The sequence below is a fragment of the Dasypus novemcinctus genome, chromosome 26 (assembly GCF_030445035.2).
Source record: "Dasypus novemcinctus isolate mDasNov1 chromosome 26, mDasNov1.1.hap2, whole genome shotgun sequence".
Classification (NCBI taxonomy): Eukaryota; Metazoa; Chordata; class Mammalia; order Cingulata; family Dasypodidae; genus Dasypus; species Dasypus novemcinctus.
In genome coordinates, this window is record NC_080698.1 from 18,457,959 (window position 1) to 18,472,700 (window position 14,742).

The following is a 14,742-nucleotide window of genomic DNA, read 5'->3' on the forward strand; positions in this document are numbered from 1 at the left end:
CATAGAAGATATATTAATACAAATGGCCAAAGATCACATGAAAAGATGTTTAACATCATTAGCTATTACAGAAATGCAAATCAAAACCACAAGGAAAGCGGGTTTCTGTAGTGTAGTGGTTATCACATTCGCCTCACAAAACCACAATGAGATAGCATTTTATACCCACTAAAAGGGCTACTTTTTTTTTTTTTAATGGAGAATTACAAGTACTAGGAAGGATGTGGAGAATAAGAACACTCATTCATTGTTGGTGGGAATGTGAAATGGTACACCCACTGTGTAAGACAGTTTGGTGGTTCCTCAGATAGCTAAATATAAACTGTGGAATTACTATATGACCCGACAATATCACTTTTAGGTATATACACAAAAAACTGAAAGCAGGGACTGGGACAGATATTTGTACATCAGTGTTCATAGTGGCATTATTCACAATTGCCAAAAGATGGAAGCAACCCAAGTGTCCATCAACTGAAGAATGGATAAACAAAATATAGTATGCCCATACAATGGCACATTATTTAGCCATATAAATGAATGACTTTTTGACACGTGACAACATGGCTGAACATTGAAGACTTCATGTTGAGTGTGAAACAGGCCAGTCACAAAAGGACAAATATTGTATGCTCTAACTGACATGAAATAAATAGAATAAGCAAATTACTAGAGTCAGAAACTACAATACAGGTATCCAAGAGCTAGGGTGGGAATAGGGAATGGGGAGTAATTTGTAGAGTTTGGGTTGATGGAAGAGTTTTGGTAATCAATGGTGGCAAAGGTAGCACAATACTTTGAATGTAATTAACAGCACTGAATTATGTGAATGCTAACAGAAAATTTAGGTTGAATTTCTCACTAGATTAAAATTTTGTTTTTTAAAATCATAGGACTGTACAATACAGTGAACACTGTTGTAAACAATGTGCTATAATACAATTTTTTTTTTTTAAGATTTATTTCTTATTTCTTTCTTTCCCCTCCTCTCCCCTCCCTCCTGGTTGTCTGTTCTCTTTGTTTATTTGCTGTGTCTTGTTTCTTTGTCCGCTTCTGTTGTTGTCAGTGGCACGGGAATCTGTGTTTCCTTTTTTTGTTGTTGTGTCATCTTGTGTCAGCTCTCCGTGTGTGTGGCACCATTCCTGGGCAGGCTGCATTTTCTTTCGTGCTGGGCGGCTCTCCTTACGGGGCGCACTCCTTGTGCGTGGGGCTCCCCTACACGGGGGACACCCCTGCGTGGGGCACTCCTTGCGCGTATCAGGACTGCACATGGGCCAGCTCCACTTGGGTCAAGGAGGCCCGGCGTTTGAACCGCGGACCTCCCATATGGTAGATGGATGCCCTAACCACTGGGCCAAGTCCGCCGCCTATAATACAATTATAAAAATGTTCTTGCATGAGTTGTAACAAACATACCATACTAAGTGTTAAGAATAGGGTGATTTATGGGACCTCTGCATTTTTTGCATGATTTTTCTGTAAACCCACAACTTCTCTAATTTAAAAAAAATTATATGGAGGACAATGAAAATTAAAATTTAAAAATTAAAAAAAACACGTTTTTTTCCCATAGATATCTTTACTTTTTCCCTTGAGGAAAAAGAAAATTAAAATTTTACTGTAATTACAATACTGCAACAACTCCAACAGATTTCCTTTCACTTACAAGAAAATCCAAAACTTCTTACCCTGGCTTAGAATGCACTACATGATCTGATGGCTGCCTAACTTTCCTATTTCCTCCTCTCCCTTGGGCTCCTTGAGTTCCAGCCACATTGGGTTTATTTCTGTTCTACAAAGAGGCCAAACTCATTTATACTTCTACACCTTCTGTAGATATTGGGTTACCAGATAAAAGGCAAGAGGCCCAATTAAACTGGAATTTCAGAAATATAAGGAATTATTTCTCAATATAAGTATGTCCCATTATTATTCCTTGTTTTATCTGAAATTCCTATTTAACTGGGCGTCCTGGACTTCTATATGCTAAATCTGGCAACCCTAAATAGAAATGGCCTTCCTATCTCTTTACTCGTTAAAAAGTAACAGCTTTCCACAGTTTGTCAAAATACGTTTCTACTACTTTACTAGCTGTCAGTGTAATCTTGAGCAGGTAACTTAATCTCTCTGGACCTCATATATATGAGACGGATTAGGAGACCTACCTCTGAGGAACTGTAAAATTTAACACAGCTCTCACTAAATGGGAATTATTACGTATTGTTTGTTGTTTTCAACTACCACAAAGTTCAGCTAGACGCGACGGCACTAGCCGAGCCCCAGGCGAACCCTCCACAACCCAGAAGAAAGCGAGTTGGGGGACAAGGCTATGAATAGAAATTGAGCACTTCCCTACACCCTAAATCGTTAGCAATCCAGGCAGGGCTTCAGACCCATTCACGCAATCACCAACAGGTGACCTTCGGAGGCTCCAACGCCGGCGAGGTGCTTGCCTCACTCAGCGAAGGCGGAGCCAGTGATACCGCCCCAGCCACTTCCGGCTCGCTGCGCCTTCCGGCTCGCTGCGCCTTCCCGCCGGCCTCTCGCCTACACTTTCGACAAAAACATGGGATCTAATATTTCCCTCTGGTCCCTTTATATTCCCTTCACTTTTTCCCTTTTTATGACGCTTGTTGAAGATAAAAATTATACTGAAAGAGACTAGAGACAAGAGAGGCTATGGAAAAAAGAATCTGTCGAGTGGGCCTGGCGAAAGTGCGCGGCGGATGCGCGGAGCGCCCTCTCCTCACCAACCGGAAGTCGCGGCGACTGAATGGTCTCAGAAGCCGAATGCTGCGGTTCTTCTCTCTCCAGTTGGTGCTCCGACGTGGCTCGGATGCCGGTCTAGTCAGCTGCAGGGACCACCAGGTTCATGTGGAAACTCCCTGGCACCCGCGCCGCGCTTCGTAGGGTCCGGACGGTGGTGGAGCGGTGCGGCCGGGCCGAGGCGACTACTGAGACGGCTGCGGGCGAGATGGAGCGCGCTGTAGTGCGGTGCGTGCCCTCAGAGCCCAAGCTGAGCCTGTCGTTCTCGTTGGCCGACGGCAGCCACAAGAACATGCAGCGCGACCAGAGTGAGCCGCTGGGTCGGGCCCTCAGCCGGATCGCCACCAAAGCTCTCAAGGGCCATGCCAAGGCAGCTGCCGCCAAGAAAAGCAGGAAGAACCGGCCCAACGCGAGCGGCGGCGCGGCCCCGGCCTGCGAGCCGGCTCTGGCCTGCGAGCCCGTGGTGAAGCTGTACTACCGAGAGGAGGCGGTGGCTGAGGATGTGCTCAATGTAGACGCCTGGCAGGACGGCGCTGTGCTCCAGATCGGCGATGTCAAGTACAGGGTGGAGCGCAACCCGCCCGCCTTCACCGAGTTGCAGTTGCCACGCTACATCATGGCGGGTTTCCCGGTGTGCCCGAAGCTAAACCTCGAATTTGGGGATCCCTCCGACTCCCTCTTCCGCTGGTATAAGGAAGTCAAGCCCGGAGCGGCCGAGCCTGAGGGCAGGGACGCCTCCTCGTTGTCTTCCTCCTCTTCCTGCTTTTCCACCTCCTCCTCCTCCCCGCCTACTTGGACCGAGACGGGTGTGGACGAGCGTGTCTATACCCCGTCTAATGGCGACATCGGACTACGGCTGAAGCTCCGCTGTACTCCAGGCAATGGCCAACGCTTCGGACCGAGCCGGGAGTTGGAAAGTGTATGTCCGGTGGAGGCCGGACCCGGCACCTGCACCTTTGATCACCGGCATCTCTATACCAAGAAGGTGACGGACGACGCCCTCATCCGCGTGGTATCCTACAACCTCCTGGCCGACACCTACGCCCAGACTGATTTCTCCCGAACAGTTCTGTACCCGTACTGTGCCCCCTACGCCCTGGAAGTCGACTACCGCCAGAACCTCATCCAGAAGGAACTCACGGGCTACAATGCTGACCTCATCTGTTTGCAGGAGGTGGACCGCGCAGTGTTTTCGGACAGCCTGGTCCCGGCGCTCGGGGCCTTCGGCCTGGAAGGTGTGTTCCGAATCAAGCAGCACGAAGGCCTGGCCACCTTCTACCGAAAGTCCAAGTTCATTCTTCTTAGCCAGCATGACATTTCTTTCCATGAAGCCCTAGAGTCTGACCCACTTCACAAAGAACTGCTGGAGAAACTAGTTTTGTACCCCTCGGCGCAGGAGAGGGTGCTCCAGAGATCTTCTGTCCTTCAGGTAAAGTGGCTGTAGCCTGGAGGGTAGGGAAGTTTTATTTACGTCCTTGGCATGTTTGACGAAATGTTTCCCAAGTGTTATTTTAGCTAACATTTAATGTCATTTAATGGTCACAGTAATCCTGCCGTTTTTCCCATTTTGTATTTGAGGAAATGTTACGTTTACTTACCCAAGTTCACGCAAGAGTCAGGATCGTCACACAGTCAATTATATAATATATAACATCATCACTGGGCGCAGTGTTAGCTGCCACTTAGCTTAGGGTTATCTTAGTTTTAAAAAAATACGTTCATTGGTATGTTTGTCCAAAGTTTTTAGGTAATTGATTTTGTTCATAGTTAAAAGAGGAACTTCCTTTTTTTTTTTTTAACACCTACTATGTTTCGTGAACCTCTGTGTAATTCATTTAATTGAATCCACAGGACAGTCCCCCATGTCACTTTACCCATGACAAAGCTGACTTAGTAAACTTAAGTGACTTCCCCAGGTTACACTGCTGTAAGTTAGAGTGTGTATTCAATTCCAAAAACTGCTCTTCCCACATGAAAACACTGCCTCCAGCCTTATTTGTTGTCATCTAAAATTTATTCTGATATTATCCTTATATGTTGAATATTAAAACATATTACCCTGAGTCCTTTTAATGCATATTCTGAAGCTCATATAATAAAAATCAGATTTTGTAACTGTACTCTTAGTTCATCAAAAGAGAAAAATAAGGAAGAAAATGTCAGTTCGTTATATAATCTTGGATAAAACGCACTCAGAAAATTGAAGAGAACAACTGAACTCTTGGCACTTTCCATTTACTTTAGGTTTCAGTCCTTCAGTCTACAAAGGACTCTTCTCAAAAGATGTGTGTTGCTAATACCCATCTCTACTGGCATCCAAAAGGTAAGTCACTTAAACATGGTGATGTAATTAAGGTCAATAAAGCTGTTTTACAAAAATATATATATATATAATATGTCCTTCCAAATAGGTAGTTAGGAATTTTTCCTTTTATTTTTTACTTTAAGACAATTTAAAAAGTACTTACATTAATGTTTTTTATATTCATAGGTGGATACATTCGTCTCATTCAAATGGCGATAGCCTTCACTCACATTAGACATGTCTCGTGTGATCTCTATCCTGGCATACCTGTTATATTTTGTGGGGACTTTAATAGTACACCATCCACAGGAATGTATCATTTTGTCATCAATGGCAGCATTCCAGAGTATCATGAAGACTGGGCTTCCAATGGGGAAGAAGAACGATGTAATATGTCTCTTACCCATTACTTCAAACTGAAAAGTGCTTGTGGTGAACCTGCTTACACAAATTATGTTGGTGGATTTCATGGATGTCTGGATTACATTTTCATTGATGTAAATGCTTTAGAAGTTGAACAGGTGATTCCACTGCCTAGTCATGAAGAAGTTACCACCCACCAGGCCTTACCTAGTGTTTCACATCCCTCTGATCACATAGCACTTGTATGTGATTTAAAATGGAAATAGATTTGGGTTTAAAGGAATTTGTTTTCAGTCTAAAAAGGAAGTTAGTTACTTTGTAGGAGAATTTAATATGAATCAAAGCTTATATGTAACCCTCAAAGAGGGAAACAAGACACTGAAATATTCATAACCTACTGTAATTATGTTTCGGATCTCTTCATTTTGTGATTGTTCTTAATGTTTGCATAATATAGCTTCTCTACCCTTTACAGATATATTTATGACTGACAAGAAGAAAATTGAATTACTGTCTACGTTTTTGTAAGTTATTTTTTTTAGCTAGTAATTAAGAATTTTTTTTAAGCACCATATGAATATCCTATAATTTTTCTACAATAAAAACATTTCAAATTGAATCATGTTATATAATTAAGGGGGGAAATGTATACAGGATAAGGTGAGAGGCTTATGTTCTGACATATGGAAGGTATAGTATTAGGGTCTATCTCTACCTCAATTTGATTAGCAATTTAATACAATTTCAGAGCTTTAACAAAAGATTTAAAATATACCATCATCATTTGTCATAACTACTCAGCCTTCATTTTTTCAATCAACAAGGAAGATATTTTCATTTTTTTCTAGTGTATGGTGCAAATGGACAATATATCATTCTTGTTGCAGCTCATTTTAATTTTTAGAATGCAAGTACAGTTTAAGATTCAAAGTGAATAACAACATACTCAATTTGAACCCAGTGTCTTTAATTAACCTTACCTGTGAAATATGTTTATAAATCAATGGAGTCAGTCCAATAATTGACCACATGATGTTAAAGATTACAGTATAATATATTATGAGAAACTGTCTACTGATATGGGCTGGAAGTTTTGGGTGAACCATTGAGTATTTCTATGGTAGAAGTATTTTCAAAATTGTTGGTTTTTATAAGTAGGAGAATTAGGAGTAGTACGGCTTTTGAGCATCTCTGAGAAAAACTCATTTTTGATGACTTGAGTATTATAGTTTGAGTTACAGGAAAACATTGTATATATAATTTATGTATTGTTTTAAAACTTAAATATGAAGCCAAATGCTTTTTAAAATTAGAAATACAAAAGGTTGTGTTGATGATTGTGTAACCTAGAGTGGTAACTGAGCTTTACTAACTCATTTATCACCAAAAATTGTTTACAGTGCTTTAGCTGTTGCTTTTTTGATGTTTGTGATGATTTTAGGTATTAAGAGCTCAAGAAGAGCTCAGATTTTCCAAGGGTTTGTGAAAGCTCTTGTTCCAAATTCTTTAATCTCTGAGCCCAATACCATAAGAACTTTCCTCTTTTTTGAAACAGTAGCTTCTACTTTCATATTACACTCACTATCCATGTATTAACTCTTAGTTTAGTAAGTTTGAGAATGAGAGGGATCTTGTTTAGAAAAAGCTCTAAATGAGAACTGAAGCTACCAAATTGTGCCTTCCTAAAGAGCATTTTTTAGAGCATTATAACATCGGTTTACAAATACATAAATGATACAGTAAAGCCAGAATCAGATTCCTTTTTTTTCTCCCTTGTTTTTTGGCCTGCTTTCAACCAAATGTGTTGATAGGACCTTTAGGATAACTTGAGAGAAAAACAGTAAATGTTGAGAAACATTTTGAAAGAAAATGCAATGTGATATAATTGCTTTTGTCCATGAGAAAAGCGTGCAGGTCCTATATTGACACCATGATAAGGTAGCTTGAACTCTGGTCAGAAAAGCTCTAAGCACTCATCAAACATTCCATGTCCTGAATCCGTAATTTTGATATTCTACTGACTATATGGGATGATCAGATTATATGCAGGCATTTCAGGATATTAGGTTATAGAATGTTGTTATGAATGCCAGATACTCTTTGGTGTTATGTAGATATGTTAGAATAATTGGAACCCTAAGGTAGGGAACACTAAGAAAAGTGTATAAATAGCATATCAAAATTTCCTTGTACTCATGAATTAGAATAGGATGTTATTCAGAAATGTTTAAATGTTTAAAGCCATCTTTGTGTTTGAATTTTTCTATTACATTTGGATTTTTTTAGTACATTTAATTTTAATAAAATATGGAAGTCTAGCAATTCCTTCCAGCATGTTTTATGATATCACAGGTTCTTGCTGTATAGGTCATAACAGTCCAAAAATGTATATTATTGATTATAAATAACTAAGAATAATCTAGAACATTGTTAAATTAACTCTTGTGCAGCTGTCATACGGCAAACTTGTAAATTGATATTCATTAGTAAACGAATACTTTCTGGCTATAATGCGATATTTTTTAAAATTCTGAATACTAAAATCAGTTGTATCAAATTTCCACGAATTTCACTGGGTGATGACTGTTCTGAGAAAACTAAGGTATGATCACATCAAAAGGTGCTGGTTTGAGTCTGGAAATAGATCTCTGAGGAGCATAATCCAAAGGCAAGAAGATCCAGAGAATGCTACAATGGGAAGATTTCCCTGGTGGGAACCTCATTTAGATCTCATTGTCTTAACTATGAAGTATAGGTAAAATTCAAAATAAAATGAAAGATAAAAGTCTGCATTAATAGGTTATCACAAGACCCACATGACAACTCAATAGAGGAAATCTTTCCTCTGAAAAATTATGACAAATACTAAAATATTTTCTAAATATAATTTTAAAATATTTAAATGTTTTGAATTTTTTATTATTTTTCTCAATATAGTACTAAACAACAGTATCTAGATTTCATAAGAGATTTACCTAATTTGGGTAATATTAAAGTTCTGTGGTCCCACTTTATGAGGAAGTAAATATATGCTTTAATATTGAAGATATTAAAGCTGTATTAAATGAGATGGTTATTTGGCACTAATTTCAGAATAACAATACCACATTCTGAAATGATAATACCAATGCTTTTTTTTTTAATCGAGGTAAAATTCACATAACATAAAAACCATTTTAAAGTGTACAATTAGTTGACATTTAATACATTCACAGTGTTGTACAATCATTGCTTCTTTCTAGTTCCAAACATTTTCATTACCCAGAAGGAAACCGTGTACCTGCTGATCAGTCATTTCCTCATTCACCCAGGTTTCTCTATGTATGTACCTATTCTGGACATTTCATATAAAAGGAAGCACAATATGTGGCTTTTTTTGTGTTGGCTTCTTTCACTTAGCATGTTTTCAAGGTTTATCCATTTTATATCCACTTTATAACCTGTACTCTTTATGGCTGAATTTTCCATTGTTTATCCAAATGGACATTTGGGTTTCTACCTTTTGGCTATTGTGAATAGTGTAGATACGTACAAATTTTTGTTTGAATACTTGTTTTCAACTCTTTGGGTATATACCTATGAGTGGGATTGTTGGGTCTTATATTGATTCTGTTTAATTTGGGGGAAACAACCAAACTTTTCCACAATTGTTCCACCATTTTACATTCCCACCAGCAATGTATGAGAGTTCTGATTTTTCCATATACACATCAACAACTTGTTTTCTTTTTTAAAAAAAATTATCTTAAGTGGGTGTGAAATATCTCTACCAATGCCTTTTTTTTTCTTTTTCTTTTTTTGAGGTGCCAGGGATTGAACCCAGGACCTCATATGTGGGAAGCTGGCAATAAACCACTGAGCCACATCCACCAAATTGGATATTTTTGTTTGTTTTGCTTGTTTTTGTTTTTTGAGGAGACATTGAGAACCTAACCCAGGCCTCTCATTTGGGACACAGGCACTCAACTGCATGAGCCACATCCACTCCACTCTACAGATGCATCTTTAACTTGTGAGGTCTAATTGAGTTATTGCTGTCATGAAATAGATTATTCCCAATGGATTACTCAACCTCCTATATTTTTTTCCAGAGAGCCAATCTTCAGCAGTCCCTACTTAATTTTACAAGTTTGTTTCAAGTAGGAAAGATATGTCTCATTGTGAGAAGTTTTGGGAAGACAAAAGTTACCAAAAATACCAAAGACCTGGAATGTAAATAAATTAGAAATAAGAACCCATAACTTCACAAAACAAGCCATTTTTAAATACTGGTCTACTTCAGTGACTTGTTTCAGAGGCTGAACTTTACTAATGTTGGCTTTTAAGTGGTTTGACCATGCTCCACTCTTACCTTTACTTTTTAAATACCATTTTATTTACATGGAGTAGATAGCAAGAATGCCTAGATAATAAATTCTGAGAATCTGAAATGGCTGTGACTGAATATAACAAGTTACAATGCATAATCATAAAACATTCAAATACTTCTTATTAAAGATCTTCTATTTGGAAAAAAAACCCTAAATTCAAGATAAGCTTTAAAAATAAGTTGCTAGAAAACATTGAGCTAATACATTAAAAATTGGAATATAGGGAAAATTGTTTTACAAGTTGGCCATCTTCAAAGTATATTGAATCATATTGAAACGAGATGCTAAAACTTACATTGTCTGTATAAGTCTCCAACTTAATAAAATATTAAACCCGAGTTCAGTTGACTGATGCCACCCTCAGCATGACTAGTAACTACAGTTGAATTCATTCTGCTGTGATAGCAAACTTAAATTGTTAAAATCCATGTTCATATTGGCAGTGCTAGGTTTTTATTTATAATTTTAGATTTCCTTAAGAAACTTCACTAAAAACTAAATCATTCATTTCCATTTTGTCCATTTTATGTGCCGCCAGTGAGTTTATATGTCCATTTTGCCCAGTAACCAATATCATCCTGAAATGTTGCTAATGTGCATTTTATTGTACTAAAGTATTCCTAGGTTGCAGTTTTGATGGTTTCATCTCACTTGTGTTCTCTCTGCACTGAAGATGATTCAGAAGGGAGTTGGATATTCTTTTAGTTGGCTTTCTTATATTGGATGAACAATATACACATTTTGTAAAAAATTTATTGCGTGCATTCTTTATTTCTACTGTGGAATAGTTTGAAGAAATGGTCTAGCCAGTGATAAAATCGCTTAGAAATAAAGCTAGCCTTCCTCAGAAAAGCTGGATTACATAGAGTATTTTGGGTATCTTAAATCATGGAGTGGTATTTCTGTTCAAGCTATACATCTTTTATATTCTTTTGTAAATAATGGAATTGCATTATACTCTTCATCTACTTCTATTACATACCTCAAGAAATCTGGCTTTGTGTACTTTTTCTTCATCCTAAAAGAATTCCGTGATGCTTTTGGCTCTTCAGTCCTAAATTTTTCCTTTAAGTTCTAAGTTGTTTATGATTTTTTAAATTATTTATTTTGCATGTCAAATCAATTGACAAGGAATGGCCCTATAAAGAAACCCCACACCCTTTAGCAGTAACTCCCCGTTCCCCCCTCAGTCCCTGGCAACCACTAATCTACCCTTTCTACAGATATGATTTGTTAAGTGGAATCATATATGTACTCTTTTGCAACTGGCTTCTTTCACTTAGTGTGTTTTCAGGGTTCTTCCATGTTGCAACATGTATCAGTCCATTTTATGGCTGAGTAGTAATTCCATTGTATGAATTTACCACAAACTTTATCCACTCATCAGTTGATGGACATTTGAGTTCTTTCCACTTCTTGATAACTGAAAACTACTTTTATAAATATTCGTTTACAAGTTTTTGAGCAGACATGTTTTCATTTCTCTTGGGTATATACTTAGGAGTCATGTGGAAAGTTTAACCTTTTGAGGAACTGCCGCTTACCCAAAGCATTTACACCATTTTACATTCCCAACAGCCATGCAGGGTTCCGATTTCTCTACATCCTACCAATGTTCATGATCTTAAATGTTACTTCATTGTGGGGTTTTTTTTAATAGTACTGACATTTGATTCTTCCCCCCCAATTTTCTGCTCTGTATCCATTCGCTGTGTTCTTCTTTGTCCGCTTGTGTTGTTGCGGCACTGGGAATCTGTCTCTTTGTTGCGTCATCTGTCAGCTGTGTGTGTGTGACACCTTTCCTGGGCAGGCTGCACTTTTTCCACACAGGGTGGCTCTCCTTGAGGGGCGCACTCCTTGCACACATCAGCCCTGCACATGGGCCAGCTCACCACACGACCAGGAGGCCCTGGGTTTGAACCCTGCACCTCTATGTGGTAGGCGGACACTATCAGTTGAGTCAAATTGGCTTCCCTCATTGTGGTTTTGATTTGCATTTCCCTGATGGCTTTGTTGAGCATCTTTTCATATTTTTGGCCATCTGTATATCTTTCTTTAGAGAAATGTCTATCAGGTCCTTTGCCCGTTTTGAATTTTCTTATTATTGTTTGTGTCATTTCCTCCGCCCCCCCCCCCTTTTTTTTTTTAAATCATCCTTCACTTCTGCAGGGCCATCTAGGAGACAAACCTTGGCCAGTCTACCTAGTACTTACCCATTACTTGAATGGCACTTGATCCAGCCTAAAACAAAGTACTGATTAGTCCCCAAGAACCAGCTCCCTAGCTAAGCCCTACAATACCAAGTATTTTGATGCCCAACTAGACTGAAAGCATATGATGAGAACAGTGCAGAAATCACTGACACAGAAAAGAATGACTCCACTGTCCTTTAACACATACTAGCAGGCATCCACCAGTACAGTTGCCCTAATTTGCCTCAGTCCAGATCTGCAGCTTTGTGAAGAATTGGTTATTGCTTTTGCTTTTAATTTCTCAAAAACCAATGTTTTTTTACTAGAATATTATCACTTAAGCTTTTCACATGGTCTGTGGAAATCCTAAAATAAAGGATATTTGCCTAAAAGTAACACAGTAAGAAACAACTGTAGCTTAGTAACCTTCCACCCTGCCATTAGGGTAACTCCTTTAATTTAGGCATCTCAATACACTTATAATGTATACTTGAAGAAATTTATCAAAAAAGGGCTTGAGCGTAAATAAATCAGTACATTTTAGAGCCACATCTCAATCCCATTTTCTATTAATGTAGCCTTTAAAGTAAAAGATTATCTTAATGAGATTAAAAATGTACAGCTAGAATTTGTTAAAATTTACTAAAAAAAAAAAAAATCATATAGGGAAGCGAATGTGGCTCAAGCAATTGAGCTCCACCTACCACATGGGAGGTCCCAGGTCCCGTTCGGGTTCCGGGAGCCTCCTGAAGAATGCAAGCTGGCATGACAAGATGATACAACAGAGGAAAGACAATGAGAAACAAAACAAACCAGGAAGCTGAGGTGGCTCAAGCAACTGAACGCCTCTCACATATGGGAGGGGCCAGATTTGGTTCCCAGTGCCTCCTCAAGACGAGCAGACAGCAAGCACAAACGATGGGGGCGGGGGAGGGGGGAGGGGGAATAAAGTAAATCTTTAAAAAAAAAAAACTCATTACATATATACACATTGGAAAAAGTTCTTGCTGTACTGGTACTGTCCTGACACTAGCTCTATCAGTCCTTGGAAAAACTAAACAACTGGTAATAGATTTATTTCCAATCATATTCTACCATTCAGAATTCAACATTCTGAATAATCAGACTCTAGAACTGCTTCACTTTCTGTATACTAATATTCAGATAATGTACTAGCAAATATATCATTTGCTCTTATTGTTCTGTGTCTTTTTCTAATCATTAATTCTGCCACTCAAACTTGGTAACCAATACTTACACTGTTCAAACACCCAGCACGCCGCCAAGTGTTAAATCCTTTCCAAATCTCCATGACCAAAACCCAGAAATTTCACTTAAAACTTTTACCCCAGTAAGTAATCTGAAATTAATTACGAGATCATTCTGTACCTATGTTGACGTAAATTCAAGGTCTCATTAAATGAGACACATACTCTGGAAAATTAACGTATTACACTTGTTTTATTTTCAATAGAGGATATGTAAGGTGAAGGGAGGTTAAAAATCAGTAGAAATTGATATATGTAACAAAATATCAAGTTATTACATCACAGTAAAAGCTTAATGAAAAGCTAGACAAAAGACAAGGGATTATTATAGACACAAAACAAAACAAAAAACTTTTACTAGACAACGGGACAGAGAACAGATAATGGTCCCAACCTCAGCTCTGATGCTAAACCTTTAAGGGATTCACAATTCCTCTTCAGTCTCTACTTCCACTAACATATATGACAGTTATTTGACAGAATACTTTTAATCTAGGGGTATTATACAACTGTTCTGAAATCAGGGAGGTCACAGAAAAATCTTATTAATTGGCCAACACCTGAGTGAACAAAAGCATTGAATCATGTTAGTGTCATAAAATACTGGATACAATTCAATATACCAAATCCTTTTTAGAAGACTGCATTGCTTACAAAAATATCAGTAAATGCATTCAAGGAGTTCAGTCTCAATTCATACTTGTTTTCAATCTGACATTTAAAAAAAAACCTACTAACATGACGGAAGAAAGTTATTTCTAGGGGTAAAAAATAATTACCAAGTTAATGCTTTCTTTTAAAAAAAAATAATTTTTCAATAATAAATCTTTTTCAACCCCTTTAGTGAAGTTTCTTAATGCAGTCATCTCCAACAATGGTTACAAGAGGCGTTCGTATGTCATAAATATTATATGAATTCTTTACTCCCTCTTCAAAATCAATGAGAACATCTTCAATATAATTGGTTTACCTTTTAAATTAATACAGTGGTGATTTAACTATGATACCAACTCTGAACCTACTGAAATTTTCTTTCTCCCCTTTCTCCTTAGTTAATACTCCATAAGAATATCTATGATATTTAGGTATTATCCAACAAGAAATGAGACCTAGAAAGGGGAATTTGTCTGGTGGGCTAGAAAAGTTCACTATGTTAAATGATACAAGTTAAATACTTACTTGACCCCAGTAACCTGTTTCTGACAATCATCAACCACTTAAGTCCAATTTCCTCTCCGTAATTCAGGTTTTATAGTTGTTTTAAATTTCTTTAAAAAACAAGCATGTACTTGCTTTTAGACATAAATTTTCAATCTATAAATTTATCTCAATTGTTACAAACCATTAAAACCATAAAAAAAAAGCAAAATTTATAAAACATGTAATATATTAGAACACAGACTTCTATGAGTCTGCCATGCAAATTGCACCTTTTTAAAATTAATGTAAGTTGTGAAACAAACACATGCATACATGGC

At 38.0% G+C, this 14,742-nt stretch overlaps 1 protein-coding gene across 1 annotated transcript; it reads left to right on the top strand.

The window, feature by feature from the left end:
- The first annotated feature begins 2,470 nt into the window (after positions 1-2,470).
- Positions 2,471-7,942, top strand: PDE12 (phosphodiesterase 12). The gene is made up of 3 exons (XM_004448224.5): positions 2,471-4,195; positions 5,011-5,089; positions 5,258-7,942. The coding sequence occupies exons 1-3, from the start codon at positions 2,873-2,875 to the stop codon at positions 5,698-5,700; spliced, it is 1,845 nt and encodes a 614-aa protein (XP_004448281.1). The 5' UTR covers positions 2,471-2,872; the 3' UTR covers positions 5,701-7,942.
- Positions 7,943-14,742: the final 6,800 nt, after the last annotated feature.